The following is a 26,493-nucleotide window of genomic DNA, read 5'->3' on the forward strand; positions in this document are numbered from 1 at the left end:
TTTGTTCGCAAAATTAACTCCTAGTGTTAACTATTCGGAAATAATCATGGATTCATTCTTAGGATCACTTGTGTGCTACTATCTCATTAGTTTTCGTATACCCACCATCTTAGCATGAAGAGAGAAAGAAGGTACTTTAATATGACTTAGATGGACAATAGGTTGATGAATCATGAGTAGTCTATAAAGTTGTTGAAATGTAAGGGTGAAGGCGAAAGTGGTAGTAAAGGTGACGACGGAGATGCAGATGGAGATTGAGATGGTTACTGCATTGGTATTGCTTTGAACAAACTTTTTATAAGGTGTTGGGCATGGAGAAGAGATTTTTCGAATTTTGTTTGGTGAACAAAAAGAAAAATATGGGTTATATGTGTGAAGAAGGGAGAAAAAAGCAAGTCAACGCCGTAAAGTTGACTTTTTTTTCGTCGGGAGTGGACTTGTGGCAGTCTTTCGCAAAATGAAGAAATGAAAGGTAGTTGAAAGCCAAAAATAAAATGAAAGGTAGTTGTTCACAAATGACCCTAAATAAAAGGTAGTTTCTGACAAAAAACTCTTATCATTAATATACTTTTTTATGACATATCCTAAATTTACGATGAAATAAATTTTAAGACAAATTCACTACTCCCGCTATTAGTATTTTACTCTTATTAATGAAACAATAGTAATAACATTTCACTACTTGCCCGTAATCATTGTTACTTTCACTACTCTTGCCGTAATTATTGTTACTCTCACTACTGCCGCATTAATATTGATAATTTCACTACTCTCGCCGTAATTATTGTTACTTTCACTATTGCCGCATTAATATTGATTATTTCACTACTCCCGTTGTTGTTTCTACCACTTTCATTAACCTCGCTGATAATATTATTACTTTTACTATTCAAATGAGTGATTACTATCATATAGCTATATCCAACGTTACTACAATTCTTTTCTTTACTGACGAAATTACTTTTACTATTTAAACATGCAATTTTAAGAGGATTCTATATTTATATAAATATATTACATATATGCATTGTAATACTACGGTTTTATGAGTCTCTGGGTACTCTATCGAGTGTGGCTTACTCTGTCGAGTAAGTAGTTTTTGACGCAAAACAGTAGTCTGCCTGTAGGGTACTCGATCGAGTAAGTTGGGTACTCGATCGAGTAGGGGGCAATCGATCGAGTAAGTGCCTTACTCGATCGAGTAAGTGGTTTTACGGGTGATATTTGACGGGTTTTGTTAATAATGCGGGAATGGTATATAAGGCTTTCGTCACTTTTCTCAAAACACTTTTACAACCTAAAAACCTTCAAGAGAAGATTGGGAGTTACGTTGAATCATCCTCGCCGCATTATTAGCAAATCCCGGAGATAGAGGTGTCGGATTTTATCGTTCTTTACAACGTTGTGATCCTTGTGTCGAGGGTAAGCTTTACATATAATTTTTATACTGTTTTGTTAAAGTTGGTTAAACCCTAATTGGGTGATTTGGGGGTTTTGGGGGTTTTGGGGGAGTATTGTTGATGTTAGATTGTGATTGTATGATTGTATGCTTGATAGGAAGTAATTTCAGTGAAGGACGATGTTGATTAGCTGATTGTGACGATCTTGGTGATTGCTGTTCCAGGTAGGGTTTCCCTACTCAGTATTAATTACATAATGTGTGGTGATTGTGCTGTAGTTAGTGACTCTTGATTGATTCAGACTGTCTGTGATCTTCGGGGTGCGTCCCTGGCTGAGTGGAGTCACTTGCGGGAGAGACTTCACGCCCTTGATTCGCCTTCTGTGGAACCCGCCACATAAGGGATGTACACATTAATGAACATGGGTTTATCGCTCGATGGAGATGACGGGGCTTAGGTGGGAACGACTGCGGTCCTCCACTGGCGGTGTGGAGTATCTATTGCGATGGGTCCACAAATTAGTGTGATAACATTTATAAATCTCTTATAGGTTCACAAGGGTATACTTCGTATTTTATCAGTTGATTAACGATTACTTAATAACGGTTGGCTTGCTAGAAAGTTTGACGTTATTATCATACTGATGGCGGTGATCAACTGGTCCCTAAAAGTCACACCTAAAGGATGTGTTTGAGAGATGTGATTGTATGAAAATATAATCACATTGATGCCTGACTAAAAGGTTAGTCCAAGTATTTGACTAAACAGTTAGTCAATGTGATGATGAGACGATTATTTAATCTAATTAAATAATATTAGCTGAGACGAATTAACTGTCAATTCGTAAATTGAATATAATATGTTATATTTAATAAATGTATATAATGTTAGTTTAAACGAATTAAGATGTTAATTCGTAATTAAATGTAACTAGTTATATTTAATTAGCAAATTATAAATATGCGATATTTATAGTTAATGTATATATTATACAATATTGTCATAATGTATGTTGACAGACTGGTATTGATAAATCGACTGCAAGCTGTTATAAGTGGACTTATTAATACATGTCGATATATAGACAATTGAGAAAATAATACACATTTATACATTTTGAGGATTACCAAAATAAGAAGATTTTCTCCTCATTTTGGTAGTTGATAAAAACCTAAAATAAGGAGATTATTCTCCTCATTATTTCGGTTGGTCAAAACCGAAAATAGGAAGAAATATCTTCCCTTATTCCTCTCCCTATTTCGGTTATAATAGGGAGAGAGGGAGATCATTTCTAACCTAATTTTTTACCTAAAAAATTCTCTCATCAAAATCACACAAAAACCCTAATTAATTAGTGAATTTGGGGATCGATTCTAGCAAGAACAAAAGGGCATTTCTCATATCATCTTGGGTGCAACGATTAGGCGAATATCATTGCGATATTGTTCTTAGGCCGATTTTGCTAGGACCGAAGGTTGATTCTTATTTCTATTCTTTTTGTTTATGCTAATTCATTTATGACTCGCTTTTCATAGATTATAATTTCGTTATAATCCTTAATTTTAAGGGAAGTATACCGATATTTCCCACAAGTGGTATCAGAGCCAAGACCACGAAATTATTTTTGATGATTTTCATAATTGAATTAAACAAAATTTCGAGAAAAAAAAAATCGGCCGTGTAAAATTTTTTTTTTGCTGTGTAAAATTTTTTTTGCCGATTGTTTTTTTTTTTTTTTTATGATTATTTCCATTTTGATTCATTCATTTTGTTGTTTTAATAAGTTAAAATGATTATATGATGAATTTGTAGATGTTTGATTTAATGAGTATTAAATTAAAATGTAAATGGAAATTTTTCATTGTTGATAAATTGATTTTGCTATATAGTTTTGGCATAGAAATTAATTTAATCATATTCAAATCAATTGTGATGAATTATATATACGGATAATCGATTTTGTCATAATTTGGATATTCATTTTAAGAGGTTAAATTGAATTATGAAGTTTGAATCCATGTTTAAATTAATAGATGATGTTTATGTCAATCATGTTATATTAGCAACATTAAACAACTTGTTCATCTTATTTTTTTCGATGAAAAGGGGCTATTTTTTTTAGCCGAGAGCTTTACAAGAAAAAAAATTTCTGTTTTTTTTGTCATTAGGGCATTATGCCGAGTGCAAAGAAAAAAAAGTTTCTATTTTTTTCGGTTTTGTGATTTAGCCGAGAAAGGAAAATTTTGTTTTTTTTGTTTTTGGGCTGTTAAGCCGTGAGTAGAAATAAAATAAAATAAAAATTCTGTTTTTTTTTGCATTTAGCCGTGAGCACCAGAAAAAAAAAAGGAACAATTTTTTCTTCGTTTTTGTGTTTGCCGAGAGCAAATTTTTACAGAAAAAAATTGTTTTTCTTTTATTGTTGTTTTTGGCCAATAATTATAATTATACATTTTTAATGTATGATTATTTGTTGTGAAAAGGTTCACATATTAAGATACCTAATTATTTTAAAGAGGTTTAAAATAATATTGAATTAATTCATATTACAAGTTTAATATGTATTAAGATTGAAATTAATGTGAGTAATTGAGGAATTGTCACTTAATTTGATCATTTAAATAGATAGTTTGGGTAAATTAATCTACATAATTAAGGAATTATGTCTTGCATGTTTAATTTTTTTTAGTTGATGCATTTTTTTTTTAGTTGAATGAATCGTTGAATGGATTTATTTACGTATTTTTGCAATCGGTTGTAATTTGTAATACTTAGTGTGGCCTTAGTTAAATTATGTTTTCGTAATGATGGAAACATAATTTTTAATGTAATTTGAGATCTCGTATCTCCGTTTTGGTTTTCTTTTATTTTATGGTTTTGAAGTTAGAATGTAAATAGGTTTATTATGTAATTTTTAAATTGTAATTTTGAGAAGACTAAAGATGGAGATTGGATTGCTCACTCCCGCTACATGGACCAAGATGGAACATCAAGACAAGCTTCTCGGGTCCAAGGATGGATTCCAAAATTGTATTTAATGTTCATTTTGGTAGATAGGCCACACTAGGACTTTATTTTGTTTTACGTCTTTCCATTCTTATTGCTTTTCATTCACATGATAGTTAGTACATCATATTCCGCCTAAACCAAACCACCTACTAAAATGCATGAAAATTGACTCATATAGGTTGAATGTTATTTTTCATAGACATACAGATGTCACACTTTTTAAGCCATCACCTTAGTTTATTCATTCTCGCATGCTAGATATTAGTTCACTTAAAATGAATTAAAATAAAGTTGATGAGATCTTCCTCTAAAACTGAAATTGAGACTAGTCTTAATAAGCCAAACATCTATGAATCCCTTCTTCGTTGGTAGGCATATAGGACCTTACTCTCCATATGACCCCTTCTACGTTGGGTAAGTAGTTTGTGTTGACTTAGTTTATCTCAACATTATAGTCCGAAGAGTTTCTCGTGATTATGATGGACTAAAGATGGAATTTACAGAAATTTATCGACCAAGAATTCTAAAAGTAGAATTAGCCAAGAGGTTGGCTTATCAATTTACAGATAATTGAGTCTTAGGATCATTTATATAATTCTTGAGGGAGGTCAATTGTATAAATGCTTGAGTCTTCGCGTTATAACAGTATTGCATTAGACTTAAATCATAATGATGAGTATGCTTATTATATTTATTCTTCTTTTCGCAGTGTAAAATACGTTTATTTTGATAATACTGTTACAACAAATGGCTGGAAATAACGAAATCCCAATGCCAAGTGCCACACTTGGACGCGAGTCCTGGCTGAAAGCTTTCATGGAGCACATGAATCAGTTCACACGTCTGAAAAATGACGGGTCCAACTTTGCAGACTGGGAGGCATCATTGCGGAATGCTGCCATTGCTGACGGTAAGCTCAAGTACTTAACTGAGCTAATACCGGTAAACCCAGGCCCCAATGCAGGAGTTAAAGAGTCACTTGCCTATAGTGACTTCGTCATGGAAGCGGGTGCGATAAAGAACGTACTCATCTTTGCAATGGAAACCAATTTGTAGAGACGCTTCATTGCCCAAGGTACAAACAAGATTTTCACCACGCTTACTAACGAGTTCTCAAAAGCACCGAGAATCGTTACTTATGAGCATACCTGTCGCTTCTTTGATGCAAAACTCCAGAAGGGCCAACCGGTTAGCCCACACATTCTTAACATAATTGAGAATGTCGAGAAGCTGGAGGTACTTGATTGCAAAATCAGTGAGAGCATAGTCATTGACCGTATGCTTCATTCACTTCATGATGGTTTTGCCCTTTTCAGGGCAAATTACTACATGAATGACATGAAGAAAAGTCCTCATGAGCTACACTCACTTCTCGTACAGACCGAGAAGGATATGAAATTGAGTGGGAGCATGAAGCAAGATGTTCTCATGATTTCCAACCAGAATAAGGGTAAGGGCAAAGCTCCCGGCGACCTAACTGTAGGTAAGCCAAAGTTTAAGAAGCCAGAAAACGGTAAGAGTGGGCCTGGTGAGACTAGTGGCTCACAAGGCAAGGCAAAGAGCAAGGGCGGTGACATTGAGTGTCACCATTGTCACAAGACTGGACATTGGAGGAGGAACTGTCCCGTGTACCGTGAGGACATAAAAGCAGGCCGCGTCACTCCTGTTGGTATGTCATCTTATATTCATATGATTGAGATTAACCATGCAAGTTTCGGAACTTGGGTACTTGATACTGGTTGTGGTTCTCATCTGTGTAATCATTTGCAGGGCCTAAAAAACATCACACCTCTCGGAAAGGGTGATGTGGACCTGCGAGTCGGGAATGGAGCTAGAGTTGTTGCAGTCTCGAAGGGAACATACGTAATCCAACTCCCTAGTGGTTTTGAGTTATTTTTATATAACTGTTACTATGTACCCAGTTTGTCTAAGAACATTATTTCTATTTCCGTACTTGATAAAGACGGTTTTTCATTTTCAATAAAGGATAATAGCTGTATTTTCTCTTTCAATGAAATGACTTATGGCAAAGCAGTTTACATGAATGGAATTTACATCTTAGATCAAACTACAGATATATTACACGTGAATAATAAGAAATTAAAGGTTGGTGACAAAGATCAAACCTATCTATGGCATTGTCGAATGGGACACATAAATGAAAAACGTGTAAAGAAACTCGTCGATAATGGGACTATTCCCGCATTCGATTTTTCTACATTTGGCACGTGTGAATCATGTCTTATTGGCAAAATGACTCGAATTTCCTTCAAAGGTGTTGGAATGCGCGCTAGTGACCTATTAGGACTCATACATACTGACGTATGTGGACCTATGTCAATTACCGCTAGAGATGGCTATAGATATTTTATCACTTTTACGGACGATTTGAGTAGATACGGATATGTCTACTTAATGAAGTATAAAAGTGAGTCCTTTGAGAAATTCAAGGAATACCAGAATAAGGTTGAAAACCAACTGGGAAGAAAGGTTAAAGCACTCCGTTCAGATCGGGGTGGCGAATATCTTTCAAATGAGTTTGATCAACACCTTAAAGATGTGGAATCGTTTCTGATTAACTCCACCTGGAACACCTCAATTAAATGGTGTGTCCGAACGGAGAAATCGAACATTACTTGATATGGTTCGATCCATGATGAGTCACACGGTAGTACCAGATTCATTATGGGGTTTTGCTCTTTGTCATTTGCTCTTATACTTAACCGAAGTCCGACTAAAGCTGTCGACAAGACTCCATATGAAATGTGGAGGGGAACGGTCCCCAACTTGTCCTTTATTCGGGTTTGGGGCTGCGAGGCTTATGTCAAGTGAAGACACGAGGATAAGCTCGGTCCGCGATCGGTCAAGACATACTTTATTGGTTATCCAAAAGGAAGGTTTGGTCATTACTTCTATTCGCCTACCGAACATCGAGTTTTTGTTGCGGCTAGTGCGACGTTTTTAGAGAAAGAAATTCTCGAGAACAAGACAAGTAATAGAACCTTCGAGCTGTCGGAGATTCAAGAACCAACAACCGAGGAACAGATGGAGGAAGTTGTTCCTCGAACTGATGATACGGTTAATATTCCTCAGGAACCTAGGAGGTCGGGTAGAGTCTCTAATCCTCCGGACAGATACATTGGTATGGTCGAGGAGAGTGACGTTTTGCTCCTAGAGAGTAATGAACCCGCTACCTATAAAGGTGCCATGACCTGTTCCGACTCAAAGCTATGGCTTGAAACCATACAATCCGAGATGGACTCCATGTATGAGAATGACGTATGGGATCTAGTTGATTTACCTAATAAGGTAAAACCTCTACAGTGCAAATGGCTTTACAAAATAAAGCGTTCTGTAGACGGGCAACCAGATACCTATAAGGCACGACTAGTGGCAAAAGGTTTCACTCAAGTGCACGGATTGCATTATGATGAAATTTTTGCACCTGTAGTCATGCTACGTTTCATTCGGGTAATCTTAGCGATTGCCGCTTTTCATGATTATGAAATTTGGCAAATGGATGTGAAAACCGCCTTCTTAAACGGTTATTTGGAGGAAGAGTTGTACATGGTGCAACCCGAAGGTTTCATATATCCTGAAAATCCTAAGAAAGTGTGCAAGCTTAAGCGTTCCATTTATGGACTTAAGCAAGCTTCTCGGAGTTGGAATCATCGTTTCGACCAGGTGATAAAAGAGTATGGTTTCACTCGATCGGTCGAGGAACCATGCTTATATATCAAGTCGAGTGGGAGCAAGATTGTTTTCTTGATATTGTATGTTGATGACATACTCTTGATTGGGAATGACATTCCTCTCTTATCTTCGGTTAAAGGATGGTTGAAGAACCATTTCCAGATGAAAGATCTGGGTGAGGCACAACGCATATTGGGAATCCGTATCTATCGAGATAGATCACGACGGACGTTATCACTGAGTCAGGAGTCTTATTTGGATAAGATTCTTGAAAGGTTCAGCATGACCAACTCCAAGAAGGGGAACCTTCCAATGACGATGCATTTGAGCAAGTCTCAGTCACCCAAGACGCCTGAAGGGATTAAGCGCATGAGTCGTGTTCCTTATGCATCAGCAATAGGATCAATCATGTATGCCATGATATGCACACGTCCAGACGTGGCATATGCATTGAGTATGACGAGTCGGTACCAAAAGAATCCAGGTGAAACACACTGGATAGCTGTTAAAAACATCCTCAAGTACCTACGGAGGACTAAGGATTGGGTATTGACTTATGGAGGAGATACTAAGCTATGCGCAATCGGTTACGCAGATGCTAGCTTCCAAGCGGATCGAGATGATTCAAAATCTCAATCCGGGTTCGTCTTCACTCTTAATGGTACTGCGGTCAGCTGGAAGAGTTGCAAACAGGATGTTGTAGCAGATTCTACTACTGAATCCGAGTACTATGCCGCTTCGGAAGCAGCAAAGGAAGCTATATGGATGCGTCAATTCTTACAAGGACTATCCACAGTTCTTAGTTCGAATGACCCAATCACCATCTATTGTGACAATAGAGGTGCCATCTTCCAGGCTAAGGAGCCTAAGTCTAGCAACAAGTCTAGACATGTACATCGGAAGGCTCACCTAATTCGTGATTACGTGGAGCAAGAGGAGATAGTGATTGACAAGATAGCTTCGGATGACAACATCGCGAACCCTCTCACTAAACCGTTGAATTATGATAAGCATGTAGGGCACGTTATTTCCATGGGAATTAAACGTGTTCATGAGTTGTAGTAGTTGATTATGAATTCGATACATTATCTTTTTCATATACTATTTATAATTTCATCGTTTTATTTCATATTTTGTTTTTCACGTGGATTGTACTGACAACATTGAACGCCACAAAGTGAACTGAATTACATTATATTTGTTTTGGTCCGTAATCGCCTTAATGAGCAGATAACTCTGGCTATTATATTGTGCAGTCGATTGATGGTGGGTTCAACGAGCCATAAGTCAAACGGTTGACTGATCGATCACAGATGCGAGATTATAACGATACCTCGTAGGACAATTTTTGTGACAACGTAATGGAGTCCTAAATGTTTAAAAACATTCGGTGTCAGGTCGTGGATTGGACGTCCATTGTGTTCCTAGAGTCGATTCTTTTGACTATCGACTGTCTCTTGAGATTAAGGCAGTTTTTGGGTGACTTTGGTTTCTTTCTCATGGTCTGCCGTAACAGGAGGCTAAGCAGATTTTTTCTGGGTCATTTCATACTGTGCTTATATCTGCAGGATTCGAGTTGAAGAAAATATCCAACCTTTATCAGGTTTAGTTATTTTTCAGGGTCACTCGAGGAGTTGTAACTGAAATGCATGGCCATGCTCGAATGATGATTCGTTTATCAGTTAAGTTACTCTCTAGTCGGGGAAACCACTCTTGATATTGAGCACTTGTAAAATACGACCTTTGTGAATACGGATTTTGCTAATTGTTTTACATTGAGTGGGAGAAATTTTAGGATATGAGAATCGGTTATCGCACATACACTTGTGAGGACAAGTGGGAGTTTGTTGGAGCTTGTGTCCTCCACAAATTAGTGTGATAACATTTATAAATCTCTTATAGGTTCACAAGGGTATACTTCGTATTTTATCAGTTGATTAACGATTACTTAATAACGGTTGGCTTGCTAGAAAGTTTGACGTTATTATCATACTAATGGCGGTGATCAACTGGTCCCTAAAAGTCACACCTAAAAGATGTGTTTGAGAGATGTGATTGTATGAAAATATAGTCACATTGATGCCTGACTAAAAGGTTAGTCCAAGTATTTGACTAAACAGTTAGTCAGTGTGATGATGAGACGATTATTTAATCTAATTAAATAATATTAGCTGAGACGAATTAACTGTCAATTCGTAAATTAAATATAATATGTTATATTTAATAAATGTATATAATGTTAGCTTAAACGAATTAAGATGTTAATTCGTAATTAAATGTAACCAGTTATATTTAATTAGCAAATTATAAATATGCGATATTTATAGTTAATGTATATATTATACAATATTGTCATAATGTATGTTGACAGACTGGTATTGATAAATCGACTGCAAGCTGTTATAAGTGGACTTATTAATACATGTCGATATATAGACAATTGAGAAAATAATACACATTTATACATTTTGAGGATTACCAAAATAAGAAGATTTTCTCCTCATTTTGGTAGTTTATAAAAACCGAAAATAAGGAGATTATTCTCCTCATTATTTCGGTTGGTCAAAACCGAAAATAGGAAGAAATATCTTCCCTTATTCCTCTCCCTATTTCGGTTATAATAGGGAGAGAGGGAGATCATTTCTAACCTAATTTTTGACCTAAAAAATTCTCTCATCAAAATCACACAAAAACCCTAATTAATTAGTGAATTTGGGGATCGATTCTAGCAAGAACAAAAGGGCATTTCTCATATCATTTTGGGTGCAACGATTAGGCGAATATCATTGCGATATTGTTCTTAGGCCGATTTTGCTAGGACCGAAGGTTGATTCTTATTTCTATTCTTTTTGTTTATGCTAATTCATTTATGACTCGTTTTTCATAGATTATAATTTCGTTATAATCCTTAATTTTAAGGGAAGTATACCGATATTTCCCACATGTATGCTTGATAGGAAGTAATTTTAGTGAAGGACGATGTTGATTAGCTGATTGTGACGATCTTGGTGATTGCTGTTCCAGGTAGGGTTTCCCTACTCAGTATTAATTACATAATGTGTGGTGATTGTGTTGTAGTTAGTGATTGTTGATTGATTCAGACGGTTGTGATTTCGTATTGTTGATTGATTCAGACGGTTGTTGATTTTGTGTTGTGATTACTGTTTAACTGTCTGTGATCTTCGGGGTGCGTCCCTGGCTGAGTGGAGTCACTTGCGGGAGAGACTTCACGCCCTTGATTCGCCTTCTGTGGAACCCGCCACATAAGGGATGTGCACATTAATGAACATGGGTTTATCGCTCGATGGAGATGAGCGGGGCTTAGGTGGGAACGGCTGCGGACCTCCACTGGCGGTGTGGAGTATCTGTTGCGATGGGTACTCTCTGGCAGGGCTACACACTTTAGTGTGTAGTCAGTTGTGTGGAGATTGATTATGGAGTTTGGAGGATTGTTCTGTTGTTGAGCTGTTTGTGTACTTGTTTCCTTGTGGCTTTGTGTTGTGTAATTAGTACTGACCCCGTTTAAATGTTTTAAAAATTGTGGTGATCCATTCGGGGGTGGTGAGCAGTTATTGAGCAGGTATGATGTGACGCATATGGGATAGCTGGGATGATTCATCACGTGGCTGTTAGAAGAGTCTTCCGCTGTGTCAGACGATGTCTTATAGTTGTGATAGTTTTGGCTAGTAGACATTTTTGAATATTTTGTATTTTAGTTTTAACAGTTTTGGTTTGGATATGTAATCACTTAAACCGTATTTACTTTTAAAGTATGTTTCTTTATTATCTTATGATTATCATTGCCTCGGGTAACCGAGATGGTGACATTTCCATACCTTAAGTGGTCCTGGTAAGGCACTTGGAGTATGGGGGTGTCACATGCATTAAATCAAATCGAAACAATTATGCAATGTTATATATTATGGAATCTAACTTGAATTATTTATAACCTACTTATATTATATTTTTGTATGTTAAATAATTAACATCTATATACATCTAATAAACTATAAAGTTTAATAAAATTGCATAGATTTTAAATTTAATATATAATTTTATGATGATAATAATTAATAACATAAGTAAACATGTTTATACTAATTAATTATTTTATTTTAAGGAAATTGACCATCTTCTAGTCTTCTATAAATATTTAGGAAAATTACCAAGCATCTTCTTTCTTTCAGTTTCCTTGAAATTGACCATCTTAGTTAATTATTTTATTTTAAGGAAATTGACCATATTTTAGTCTCTTACAAATGTTTAGGAAAATTACCAAACTTCTATATAATTTAATTTTAACCCAAACTATATAATATTTGCATTGAGATCCCTTAATCGGGTCCATCACACGGTGCTAGTGATTTAAAACTATATAGTATAATTAACTTGTATAACTTTCTTTAATTACATGGAAGTTCCTTGGTTTCTGGATTTAATATATAGTATTGATTGCATAATTTTTTCGATTTGATTTAATGCATAATCCTCTTAAAATTGCATGACTAAGTAATAAAAGTAATTTCGTCAGTAAAGAAAAGAATTGTAGTAACATTGGATATAGTTATATGATAGTAATCACTCATTTGAATAGTAAAAGTAACAATATTATCAGCGAGATTAGTGAGAGTGGTAGAAACAACAACGGGAGTAGTGAAATAATCCATATTAATGCGGCAATAGTGAAAGTAACAATAATTACGGCGGAAGTGGTGAAATTATCAATATTAATGCGGCAGTAGTGAAAGTAACAATAATTACGGCGGGAGTAGTGAAAGTAAAAATAATTACGGGCAAGTAGTGAAATGTTATTACTATTGTTTCTTTAATAAAAGTAAAATATTAATAGCAGGAGTAGTGAATTGTCTCAAAATTTATTTCCGTAATGGATATGTCATATAGAAAATATGTTAATGATTAATTTATGGGTTATACAAATTTAAGTAATTTTATTTAATGAAAAAATAATAATAATGGTAAGTAGAGGTAGCCCGGGCGAAGCCGGGCACCAATACTAGTTTATATTATTGTCTTAACCCTCAAGAGTTGGTATCATTCTCTCCAAATATGATATAATTTTCTATATTAGACATAGCATGTTATATTATAGCATGTGTCAAACTAGTTTTCATTATTGTTGGGTGTTTGATGACGAGGTCAATTGATTTACTTATAATAGGTAGTGACTAGTGATTCCTGGATGAACAAAATGTTAATTACCATTAATTAATTACGTTAATTTGTCCAAACACATGACTTGACTATTTCATCTACAATTCTAGAAAAGTGAGGAAAAATATATGATACGATGTCATACTATTATGACTAGGCAATTATAAAAATTCCGGAAAGACGGTCTCTCAATAGCGTTATTGAGAGACCTCTCACATGATAGGGTGAGGGATCCACTCAATTTATTTTTTCTTTATTATGTCTCCCACTAAATTAGTGGGAGACGGTATGAGACCTACTGGCAATCACTAGAGGTATCTTAGAAAGGGATTAACGTAGAGTTAGAGCATATGCCATCATCCGAATATAGGTTTAGTACCTCTTTTTCTTAATTTTATCCGTTTATTGTAACTTAGGCTAGTGATGTAGCTAAAGTAGTTACAGCGTGAGATCAATTTTAATGTAATTATTATTATGCTTTTTTTATTTATAAGGCAAAGTCTAAAAACAATTTTTTTATGATTGACAAATTTAACAATAAAAAATGTCAATATATACTCTGTAATATAATGTTATGGGGTCTCAAGAGTCAAGATCGACCTCACTAGCAGTCGGTAGTCACGATCGACCACACTAGGAGGTAAATATATATTACGAAACACGTATGTGTCAACTTTTGTTAAACGTTAAACGTAGAGAGTAATTTTTACCAATAATAATGTATATTAAAAAATTTTTTTTTTTTGGTATTGACCAGGAGTATCCCCTACCGACAGCTGGGGCAATCTCCTTCGGGGTACTGAAGGCAATTTAATGGGTTGACCCCTCCCAAGTTTGGCTTTTTCATTCGCAAGAGTCAGGTAATGCATATTAAAAATGAAGAATATATTTAATTATAAGTTGCATTCCATTAATACTTATAATTAAAATGGTACTCCATATTAAACTAAAGTATTAGTCATCTAACATTTACCAAAAAAATTCATCAATCACGAAATTTTGTGTAAGACTGTTTTACATAAGAATTTGAGTAAAAGAGGTTTTTAAACTGTTTTTTAAATCTTTTATTATCCATTTTAAATAATATACTAAGTACGGAGTATATGATTATGAGTATTTAGGTGGTAAATCTGTATGACACAGTGTTTTTATAGAACAAGGTCTTACAAACTACTCCCTATTCGAATCATTTGTTTAAAATATATGCGAGTTATATTTTAAACAAATGTGTAGAATTGATTGAAATGGAGGATTTATAAAACTGGTTATTCATTTGATTGTTGGTTATAGTTCGCAAGTTGTTCTAGACATTCATGGTAATATCTAATACATGGTCCACCATTATGAAAAAAAATGGTATTAATAGTCCGTAGTCATTACCTACTAATTAAAGACGTATTTAGTCATACAACCATCAGAATTAGCGACTTTAATCACATAATACTTCTTCAAATTTTACGACCATTTCAACCCTTAAACACATTCACTAGTGAGCGCAATGAACTTACTCGGACTCAACACTCTCGGCATATCAGTTGCTAGGCTAGACTTCGCGCCATATGGACTAATCTCACCCCACACCCACCCTCGCGCCACTGAGGTGTTCACCGTCTTGGATGGAACCATATATGTTGGTTTCGTCACCTCAAACCAGGCCAGTGGCGGTAATAAGTTGTTCACAAAGGTGCTTAACAAGGGAGACGTGTTTGTGTTCCCACAAGGTTTAATTCACTTTCAACTCAACATTGGTAAGACAGCAGCAGTTGCATTTTCGGGGTTGAGCAGCCAGAATCCCGGTGTGATTACTGTTTCCAACGCGGTCTTTGGTGCTGAGCCTCCCATCAACGTTGATGTTTTATCCAAGGCTTTTCAGCTTGATGCTAATGTCATCAAAATGTTGCAATCCAAGTTCTCCACAGGAAATTAATCTTTGGAATTAACTATATAATTCCCTATTATTAGATGCATAACTATTTTTTTTGTGTTTTACTCGTTGTAATAATTGTATTCTTCATATTATCGTTGGAAGAGTATCTTGTGATAATACAATACTTGTTTTTTTGTTATGTCTAGTAAAATACTTACTTAATTCGTTTTTTACTTTTCTTCCCATTTAACTTTTTGGTCAAGATTTCACTGATTTGATCTTAACTATCTTAAATATCGTTCTGGATTGTTATTATCGCACAACCGCCACAACTCTAGTGTAGACAACGGTGCGTTTGAGAAGAACTAAGAACATTATTGCAAAAAACAAGAATTGTTTTTCAAAAGAATGAATTGATTGGGTTCTATATATGAAAAGATAGCATGAAAAAGTGAGAAACGAGTTAATATGAAAAGAAATTAGGAATTAATCATCAAATTATATATGAAAGCTTTTTTTAGCACTTAGATATTACTTCGTAATTCAAGGATATATAAATGTTGGAAGTGAAATGTATTTATAAATTGCGGAGATTATTAAACGTTGTATGTAATAATCTTGCTTCCTATTGTTGAAAAACAAGTTCTATATTACGTTTTCATTATTGTATGAAACGAATTAAACGACCCAGATTCTAAAATAAATTATACTCGTATATACATACTTTAGTGTAACTCAAACTCGGAAATAACTACACCATAAATACACGGAGTACTTCAAAAGCATACATAAGTTATAAGTAATTAACACCCATGTGAAAGTCTGGTGATTGACCCTCATAATTTTGTGCAATTGTGAAATTAACCCCCATAACTTTCAATTGGAGTGATTAGGCCCCATAACTTACATAATAAGTGAAATTAAACTCCTTTGTCAAAATCTCACGAGAAATTCAATCCTCCCTACTACTAAGAGAATAAAAATTCTCTTAATTTTCCCTCCAAAAATATCTAACTAAATAAGGTAACAAGTAAAAATAAAATTCATTACATTATTATCTTTTCAATTAATAAATTCTTATAATTAAACTCTAATCTTTTAATTAAAATTCATATTTATGACTGTTTCATTAAAATTCATAATTTATTATGCAATCATTTCTGATGGGGCATATTCTGCACCGCTGACCAAGTCAACAATATTGGGCAAGGTCAAGGATATCCACAGTAAAGTCAACGACTCGAACAAACTAGCCGATGGAGCCCATCGGCCTGTCACCTGGGTCTCGGCCAGACAACTATCCAGCCGGGACACAAATCCGCGTACTCATATCCAAGACCCTCGGCGAGCCTGCCATCGGTCCATCGGCCGAGGGTACAACGGTCTTTTCACCTGATAGTCACTTGGCCATTTGGCCACTACATGACAAAAGGTGAATGCCTATAAATACTCCTCAACCTTCATTGAGGAAAGCATCCAAAAATTGACCTAATAACCACTATTCATCTGGTAATATCTTCCTTATCTCTCTACAATACACTCTTAGCCAAGTAACAACAACTCACCTCTCTAAGTTTACTGACTTGAGCGTCGGAGTGAGTACGCTCGGCCAAAGCCGAGCCCTCAGTTTGTTCATCGTTTCAGGAGACCGCAAGGAGGATTCAAGCAAGGACATCATTCAACTAGCTACGAGTGGTATCAAACATCTGCTCTGGAATTAAACCCGGAACAATTGGCGCCGTCTGTGGGGAAGGCATACTAAAAGCTAGTCACATTCATTCCCAAACAACAAAAACAAAAACACAAAAACCCACCCAAAAAGCTAAGATGTCGAAACAACAAGAGATAGTCGCAACCGACGAAGCCACATTCTACCAAGATGATACATTTCATCATTCTGGAGTAGTACAACCCTCCACCGGCGGAGTAGTCCAACCGGAGTTCGGAATGCCGATAACACCGGACACACCGCCGCCCGTCAACCAGGTCACCATCATGGGACAGGTGGTTGACATAGCAAAGCTGAAGACACTCCTGGACCTAATTGGGAGTGCACCAACTCACACAGCGACGGAAGCCATCCAGGAGACCAGGGCCCAGGGCGTGACTCCAAGAAACTTGAACGAAGCACTGGGAGAAGCAGACCCGATCAAGGCGCCGGAGGAGCCCAAGGTGGTCGTGGTAAACATAAGCCCTTCTCGCACTCGGGAGAGGACACCGCCGCCGCAACATCGACGAGGCACACCCCGGGAGAACCAGCGAAGCCCGACTCAGGAGAGTCGGAGAAGAAGCCCGAGTCGGAGAAGGAGTCCTTCCCGCTACGAGGAGAGAAGCCGGACTAGGAATGCGAGGAGTCGGTCGCCGCGTGTCATTCGACACGTGGTCAAACAACCCCTCAGTGACTATGTCCTAGACACCGCCGTGCCACCCAAGCTGAAGTTGCCGACGCTCACATACAAAGGAGATAGTGACCCAACCGACCATGCCGAGGCCTTTGAGTCTCACATGTCGGTATGGGAGCAGCCCGACGAGGTCCAGTGCAGTGCGGGTCTTCCCAACGACCCTGCATGGATTGGCTCAGAGTTGGTACAAGGGGCTCCCCGACGGCTCGATATACTGTTTCGCCGACCTAAAGGACGCCTTCTTGGCCCAGTACTCTTGTAACAAAAGGAGGGCCGTGGAGACATCAGACCTCCTTACTATCAAACAGGAGGAGGGCGAGTCCCTACGAGGCTATGTGAAGAGGTTCGACGGCAAGGTCCAGCAGATTCGAGAAATCAACCCCGAACTTGCGGCTTTCGCACTGATGAAGGGCCTCCCAAAGGGAAACTTAAAAGACGAGCTCATCAAGCACGGGGGTTTGGGCCTGGACGCCGCCAGGAAGATGACCGATCAGGCCATCAAGGTGGAAGATTACCACAAGACCTGGGTAGGCCCCAGCGACGACAATAAGTCACGGTCCGACAAGTCCGCCAAGAAACAGAACTCGGCGGGCGCCGGGGGGAGTTCGGCACCTCGCTACCGAAAGCAGTACGACGATCACACCCCCCTGGTTGTGTCCGCCGCAGAAGTCTTCGCTCTGAGCAAAAGCGAAGGTCAGAAGTGGGAAAGGCCCCCTAAGCCAAGGGGCGACGGAGACACAAGCCAATATTGCGAGTACCACGGCTACACCGGCCACTTAACCAACGATTGCCGACATCTGAAAAATGCCATTGAGGAACTGATCCGGAAGGGAAGCCTAGGCAAATATATTGCCGGAGGCCGAAGAGCAGATGCCGGCGGATCAAATAGAAAACCCGTCTTAGAACAGAAAGGAGTAATTAATGTCGTCATCAGGGGCAACGAGGGCGGCGAGTCCACTCGTGGATACAAACGGCACCTGAATGAGCTATATCAAGCCATCAACTTTGTGCCCAACTTAGTGACCCCCGCTTCCAACGTCCCCGATATGACAATCGGGAAGAAGGACTACGAAGGAGTCGTCGCACCTCTGCCGATCCGCGACGGTCCACCGGACATAGCCAACCACTTGGTGAAGAGGTGCCTAATTGACACGGGCGCTTACACAAATATTATGTACGGAGAATGCTTTCTTGGCCTCGGTGCGAAGGTTGAGGACTTGACCCCCTGCACCAGCCCGTTGTACAGCTTCTCTGGGGCCGGCATGGTGCCCCTGGGGGCAATCAGGCTGCCAGTAACGTTCGGAGAGCGAGGTGCAGCCAAGAGCGTTATGTCAGAATTCGTGGTCATTGACGGATCGTCCGCCTACAACGTCCTCATAGGCCGAGACACCCTGAGTGAGGTAGACGCGGTGGTGTCCATCGGGCTCGACATTGATGTATGTCTCGGACCGGGGGGAAGCGCATAAGCTCGTCTCGAAGAACGAGACCGATGAGGTGGTCAATATCCAAGTATCCGCCAGAGGGTGCAACCTGCAATCCTTTAAAGCGGCAAAGAAATCAGAAAAGGGGAAGAGCCCATCCTTACGACAGGGTGGCAAACACACGGATACCACCGTCGGCATGGTAGAGGGAGCAGAGACCGAGGAGGTAGAGATTGACCCAGGCCGCACCGTGACTATCGGTGTCGACTTGGAGCCAAAGTTCAGAGCCGCTCTCCTAGATCTGCTGAAGGAAAACAAAGACGTCTTCGCCTACTCAGCGGCCGAGATGCCAGGCGTGAGCCGGGAGGTAATCATTCACAAGTTAAACGTACTCCCCACCGCTCGCCCTGTCAAGCAAAGGATGAGAAACTCCTCGGCCGAGAAAGATGACGCCATCAAAGCCGAGGTAGATAAATTACTACTAGCAGGCTTTATTATGCCTTGTACTTATCCTGAGTGGTTAGCCAACGTCGTAATGGTGAAGAAATCATCGGGGGCATGGAGAATGTGCGTAGATTTTACCAACCTTAATAAAGCATGCCCCAAGGATTGTTACCCTTTGCCTCGGATAGATATCTTAATCGACGCCACGGCAGCTACACCATCGAGCTCGCTAGACGCCTTCTCAGGATATCACCAGGTATTCATGGATGAGGAGGACATGCCTAAATGCGCATTCATCACCGCGAACGGCACATACATGTACAAAATGATGCCGTTTGGTTTGAAAAACGCCGGTGCAACGTACACCAGACTGGTGGACAAAGTATTCCAAAGTCAAAAAGGGCGAAACATTGAGGCTTACGTCGACGACGCTATCGTGAAAAGCAAGTCCGACAGCGAGCACCTGGCCGATTTACGGGAAACGTTTTGTTCGCTAAGGAAATACAAGATGAAGCTCAACCCGATGAAGTGCAACCGGTGTCGGCGAGGTAAATTCCTCGGTGTACTCGTCAGTGCCAGAGGCATTGATGCTAATCCAGTTAAAGTCCAAGCAATCCTAAATCTGCCGGAACCAAGGAATCGAAAGGAGGTTATGATGCTGACCGGGAGAATGGCGGCTCTCGCCCGTTTCATCTCACGGTCAGCCGACAAAAGTACTCCATTCTTCAAAGTGTTGAAAGGGAATAAAGACTTCAGCTGGGGGGAGGAACAAAGCACAGCTTTCAAGCAGCTAAAAGCTCATCTTCAGACTCTCCCAACTCTGTCCGGGCCGATCTTTGGGGAGACGCTATACCTTTACATAGCGATTACCTCGGCCACGGTCGGTCGTGATCATCAGGGAAGAAGACAAACAGCAACACCCAATCTACTTTGTCAGCCATACACTGCTGCCCGCCGAGAGAAATTACCCGCTAATTGAAAAAGCAGCTTTCGCCGTCGTCGTCGCCGCAAGGAAGTTAAAACCCTACTTCGACGCTCATCCCGTGACGGTCCTAACCGACCAGCCTTTGGAAAAAGCTTTGGAGAAATTCGAACAATCCGGCAGGCTTATCAAATGGGCGGTAGAACTCTCTGGCTTCGGCATTCAGTACAAACCAAGGCCTTCGATAAAGGGGCAAGCACTTGCAGATTTCCTGGCCGAATGCACATATCAAGAAGAGCCAAACCCAGGTGTATGGGAGGTCTACACCGACGGCTCCTCCACGACGAACAGCTCGGGAGCCGGCATCCTTATCATCAGCCCAAACGGAGACGAGTTTGAGTACGCTTTGAAATTTACCTTCTCGGCGTCCAACAACGAATCCGAATACGAAGCGGTGATAACCGGAGTCGAGATGGCCAGAGCCGCCGGAGCAGAACACATTGTGTTGAAGACAGACTCACTTTTGGTTACTAACCAGATCAGAGGAGAATTTGAGGCTCGGGATGACGGGATGGTGAGATACTTGGAAAGGGTAAAAACCGACATAGCAAAATTGAAATCTTTCCAAATCCAATGTGTCCCCAGGTCCGAGAACAACCGAGCCGACGCTCTCTCAAAGCTTGCCAGCTCAACCGTCAAAAACGTCAGCCGAACCGTGCTTGTAGACATCAGGAATGCGAAGAGCATCACTGAGACCATCGGCATGGTAGGGGACGTGGAAACCGAGACGACGTGGATGACTCCGATAATGAAATACAAACTCACAAGTGAGTTACCGGATAACCGCAATCTCTCGGCTAAGCTCAAAAGAATCTCCGCCAGGTACTTGGTATTCGAAGGGGAACTGTACAGGAGGTCCGTAATAAGACCACTCTTGAAATGTGTCGGCCCGACCGACGCAGAGCTAATACTGACAGAGATTCACGAGGGCATATGCGGACACCACATGGGGGCAAGAACACTAGCCCACAAAGCTCTCCGAGCCGGCTACTTCTGGCCCACCATGCTTCAAGACTCTAGAACAAAGACCCAGAAGTGCACGAACTGTCAGATGCATGCCCCGGTGATACATGCTCCTTCCCGAGACCTACAACCGGTGCTTAGCCCCCTCCCTTTCGCACAGTGGGGGATGGATATGCTAGGGCCGTTTCCAACGGCCTCCGGAGGAAGGAAGTTCCTAATCGTCGCCGTTGATTACTTCACCAAATGGGTTGAAGCTGTAGCAGTACCGGCAAAGACCACAGCGGCCGTCAGAAAGGTAATCTGGGAAAATGTTATAACCCGTTTTGGATTGCCCCGAGTCATGGTATTTGACCACGGCCGAGAATTTTGGAGTGACCTGATAATGAACTGGTTGGAAGAGCTTGGCATCAAGTATGCGTATTCCTCCGTCTCCCGCCACCCAGAGCAAGCAACGGACGGAGGGGCGACCAATAAGACAATCCTCACGGTTTGAAGAAGACAGTGGAAGACCTTAAAGGAAGATGGGCCGATGAGTTACCGGCGCCCCGTGGTCCCTACGGACCACCGAGAAAGAAGCAACGGGGTACACTCCCTTCCATTTAGTCTACGGATCCGAGGCAGTCCTACCAATTGAAGCGACGGTGCCGACATTCAGAACGGCTACCTTTAATCCAGTCGAAAATGAGGAAGGCCTTAAAGCCTCCCTGGATCTGGTCGAAGAAAGCCGAGATACGGCACGCCTCAACTTGGCAGTATACCAAAACCGGATGAAAAGAGCCTACAACCGAAGAGTCCACAAGAGGGACTTAAAAGTAGGAGATCTAGTCCTAAGAAAGTCGGCCGCCACCAACAAAGGAAATATTCACGGTAAACTAACGGCCAACTGGGAGGGTCCCTATAAGGTGATTGAAGAAATGAGACCGGGTACATACCGGCTGACGGACATGGAGGGTGTGCCTTTGATGAGCCATTGGAACACCGACAACTTAAGAAAGTACTTTGTATAGCGGCGGAGGTGTCCAAACCCAATGTGGACACCCCAACGCGTGATCTTAAATGAAGAAACAACCAAGTTTTCCATCCAAGTGCCTATCCTCCATAATCGCCACCCAAAAAGAAGAATTGCTACCGAGCCATAACCCTGTTACCTTGGCAATTGGCCGAGAGCGACGGGGACACAATGACCGGTACGCTAGAAGAATTGCTACCGAGCCATAACCCCGTTACCTTGGCAATTGGCCGAGAGCGACGGGGACACAATGACCGGTACGCTAGAAGAATTGCTACCGAGCCATAACCCCGTTACCTTGGCAATTGGCCGAGAGCGACGGGGACACAATGACGATGTACGCTAGAAGAATTGCTACCGAGCCATAACCCTGTTACCTTGGCAATTGGCCGAGAGCGACGGGGACACAATGACCGGTACGCTAGAAGAATTGCTATCGAGCCATAACCCCGTTACCTTGGCAATTGGCCGAGAGCGACGGGGACACAATGACCGTGTACGCTAGAAGAATTGCTACCGAGCCATAACCCCGTTACCTTGGCAATTGGCCGAGAGCGACGGGGACACAATGACCGGTACGCTAGAAGAATTGCTACCGAGCCATAACCCCGTTACCTTGGCAATTGGCCGAGAGCGACGGGGACACAATGACCGGTACGCTAGAAGAATTGCTATCGAGCCGGAACCCCCGTTACCTCCGCAACTTGCCGAGAACGACGGGGACGCACCGGTCAGTACACCAAAGACGTTACGCAGTTGAGATATACATTCGAATTGCCTCGGCCATACCAAAGGTAAAAACGAAGACACTCAATTAATAACGCAAAAAGGACAAACAAAGATGGTTGATCAATGCCTCGGCCAAGCCAAAGGCCAAAAGGATAAACTTTGTTAAAAAAGTTGTAAGAAGAGTACAGACGACGGCCGTCCCCATAGGGATAAGCCTAAACACAACCTACCAAGAAAGTTTTTACAAACAAGGGAAAAGAAAAACAAAAGGTTACAAGCATGTCAATTGAAGCGCCAAAAGATGGCAGGGAGGAAAGGCTCAATAGTTGGCCCCCGAACAGCTAAGGCTATCCGAGATGCCGGGTGAGTCTGGTGACGACCGCCCGTCTCCCTATGCCTGTTGCTCCCCTCCATCAGAGGCAGCAGCATCCGCGGTGGCCGGCTCAAGAGAAGGCTCGACATTTTCAGGCACCTTTTGCCTCTCAGCCTCCTTCTCGGCCTCCTTTGCATCATAGGCCGCCTTGGCCAACGCTATCTGAGCCGCTTTCGCCGCCTCCGCCTTCTCAGCAGCCGCTGCTTCCGCAGCTTCAGCTATCTCGTCCAGGAGCTGGTCATACTTATCCCACGGGAAAGTGCCGTCGGGGTCGAGCCTTCTGATTGCCTCCTTAGCCGCCTCCTCGGCCTGGTCCCGGAATTGAACGCACATTTTAGGGAGGAGATCATCTTGAAGCATGTCAACATCCTTCTCTTTTTGAGCAAGGATAGCCTGTGTGTTCCTGAGCACCTCCGCCTGCTTCTGGAACCGATCCTCCCACTCGTCCCTCTTGGCAACCACGGCGTCATAGGCACCCTTATACCTCTCCAGTTCCTCCATCATCTTGGCCGTGGCGCCATCAGCCTCCTCAACCTTGGCCCTCTCGGCCTTGGCGGCTTCTCGGCCTCCTCCGCGCTTCTCGGCAACACGAAGATCCGGCTTAGCCTTACCGGCTTCCCCTCTCTCGCAGCAGAGAGATCAAGCTTGAGCTTTGCAATCCGTGGCCCAGATTGGGCCACGGCCTTTTCCTGCTCCATGATGAGGGAGGCGGCTAGACGGCTCCATTTCCCCAACTTCTTATATATTCTCTCACCCTCCGCCACGAGCTCGGTAGGAGTAGCCTTCTGGGGTGAGGAGTCAACGGTGACATTCTTGTCACCCGCCTTCTCAATCGTCTTTTCATTTGTTTCCCCCTTGCCGTTCGGTGAGAACGCCCGCCGATGATGTATCTACAAAAAATTTACACAGGGCGTCCATGTCACCGTGCATTGGCACATCAGAAAGTCTGTCATCGGGAACGCCAACGAGCGGCTAAATCCAGAACCACAAGTTAGATCCGTACAGTTTGGACCCTCTTTTTTGGAGGGCTAGTAGAGGCGAGCTTCTCTCCAAGCATCGGTAGAAGCAGACGGTGGGTCTTTCCTCTTTTTCGGAGAAGGGACCCTAGCAGCGGTCACCACCTTAGCAGCGGTCACCTCCTCCTCAGTAATGTTGATCACCTCCACTTGATAATTTTGGACCACCGGGGGCGAAGAGGGAGTTGGCGTTGAAACCGCCGCCGACTTGGACGCCGCCTTCTTCGATCTTTTCGGCACGCCCACAAGAACCCGTGCATGGGCCGTCTCCTGATCCAATCCCCTAGTCTGCTTTTCCATGATTTCGTTGGGGGATAGCCTGCGATCTTTCGAATCAGCCGTAGGACGCAGATTGACAACCTTCCCGTCCTTGTCAAGCCCTATCCTCTTCAAGTCCTTCTCAGACAGATCCCGCCCAAACCGATCTGCAAGAAATCAAACAAGAGTTACATAAAGGAAGTAAAACAGCGCTCTGAAAAAGAAACATAACAAGCGAAGGTGGGCCTCACACCGACCCCACTCACCCCAGCTGAGGGCCGGTATGAGGCCGACGCGGCATAGCAGCTCATCCTGGATAATAATCTGAGTCGGGGGCAGCCATCCCGCCTTAGCATCAAACAGCTGCATCGCCCGCCTCTCATCCGCAGCAAGGGGGACAAACGAAACGTCCATCTTAACCTTGCTACCCCGGGTGATGTGTTTCTCATACTCGTCCCGGGTCTCACACCGTAAGTGAACGGGGCTCTGGAAAGACCGAGGCAATGGGTAGTCATCCGGCACCTGGACGTACACCCATCGCCCTTGCCAGTCTTTGCAAGAAGTGAGTTTATTCACAGAGACGAAGCCCGGCTCCTCCTTTGTCGCCGTACTGTACCACCCCACTTTGCCGGATTTTGACGGCCGAAGACTATGGAGGCGGCGAAACAAGTTAACTGATGGGACCTCCCCCCTAAAAAGACAGATCCACACAAAGCTGACTATCGTCCTCATGGCCAGCGGGTGCAGTTGGGCCACGGCGACGTTCATAGCCTTGATAATGGCCATGACATGCTCATTCAAAGGAAACCGGAGCCCATACTCCAGATGCCTAATATACACGCCAATATGACCCGGGGGAGGACGGAGACCGCGACCCTCCTCGGGGATAACAATCTTATACCCCTCACCGAAGGAGAAATGATCTCCGAAAAGAGTCTCTCCGGAACTGCTTGCGAATTTATCTGTAAATGCACGGTCGAGGCCAGTCGTGCAGGCCTCACCATGATCCGGATTAATCGTCCTTCCACCATCAACGGGAGCCCCCTCATCATCGTCATCATCCTCATCCTCCAACTCCTCCAGGAGGGGCAGACCAACGGCGGGAGAGGGAGACCTAGGGCCCCCAAACCTTAACGGGACAGCTTCTAATATCTCCTCCTCGTCAAAGCGCGACGGGGAACCCCCCGGCGCAGAAGTACTAGCCCCGGCATCAACAGAGGACATGTTCGCAAATTACTAACGAAATAAAAGAATTTGTTTAATTACCTTGAAGAAATACACTCGCCGGATCGAAGACCGAAGATTAGAAGAATAAAAAGCCCTTGAAAGTTTAAAGAGAGGAAGATTTTGGGAGAATTTTTGAAAAAATTTGAGGAAATAAAAGTAATAGCCAAAATCACGGAGTAACTACCCTATTTATAGGGAAAAGCCCATGAAGAAGGACCAATCAGGGCACAGCCCATGAAGCGTCAACCAATCAGCAAGCGGACACGTGTCAGGCATGCAACCACGGAATGTCAATCGTTGCAACAGTTGAATGTCAATCAATGCTACAGTTACCAAGCGTATTCAACACGCCCATTCACATCCCTTCGCCTGTTCATCTCCCTCAACAAATCCTAGGCACCTGCTCTCCGCCGGCCACATGAGTGACCATGCCAGGAAGCACCGGCCGGGGGCAATCAACAGTGACCGGCACTCTCAGCCCTAGTCTCGGCCAGCGTCATATTATTTCCCACATCGGATACCCTTTACGCA

General features: G+C 41.7%; 1 protein-coding gene across 1 annotated transcript; it reads left to right on the top strand.

The window, feature by feature from the left end:
- Positions 1 to 14,769: 14,769 nt before the first annotated feature.
- On the top strand, positions 14,770 to 15,198 carry LOC141648692 (germin-like protein 12-1). The gene has a single exon (XM_074457415.1). The coding sequence runs from the start codon at positions 14,770 to 14,772 to the stop codon at positions 15,196 to 15,198; it is 429 nt and encodes a 142-aa protein (XP_074313516.1).
- Positions 15,199 to 26,493: the final 11,295 nt, after the last annotated feature.

Source organism: Silene latifolia, chromosome 3 (assembly GCF_048544455.1).
Source record: "Silene latifolia isolate original U9 population chromosome 3, ASM4854445v1, whole genome shotgun sequence".
Taxonomy (NCBI): Eukaryota; Viridiplantae; Streptophyta; class Magnoliopsida; order Caryophyllales; family Caryophyllaceae; genus Silene; species Silene latifolia.

Coding starts and splice junctions, on each gene's coding strand:
- LOC141648692 (XM_074457415.1), top strand. CDS start 14,770: ATGAACTTACTCGGACTCAACACTCTCGGCATATCAGTTGCTAGGCTA.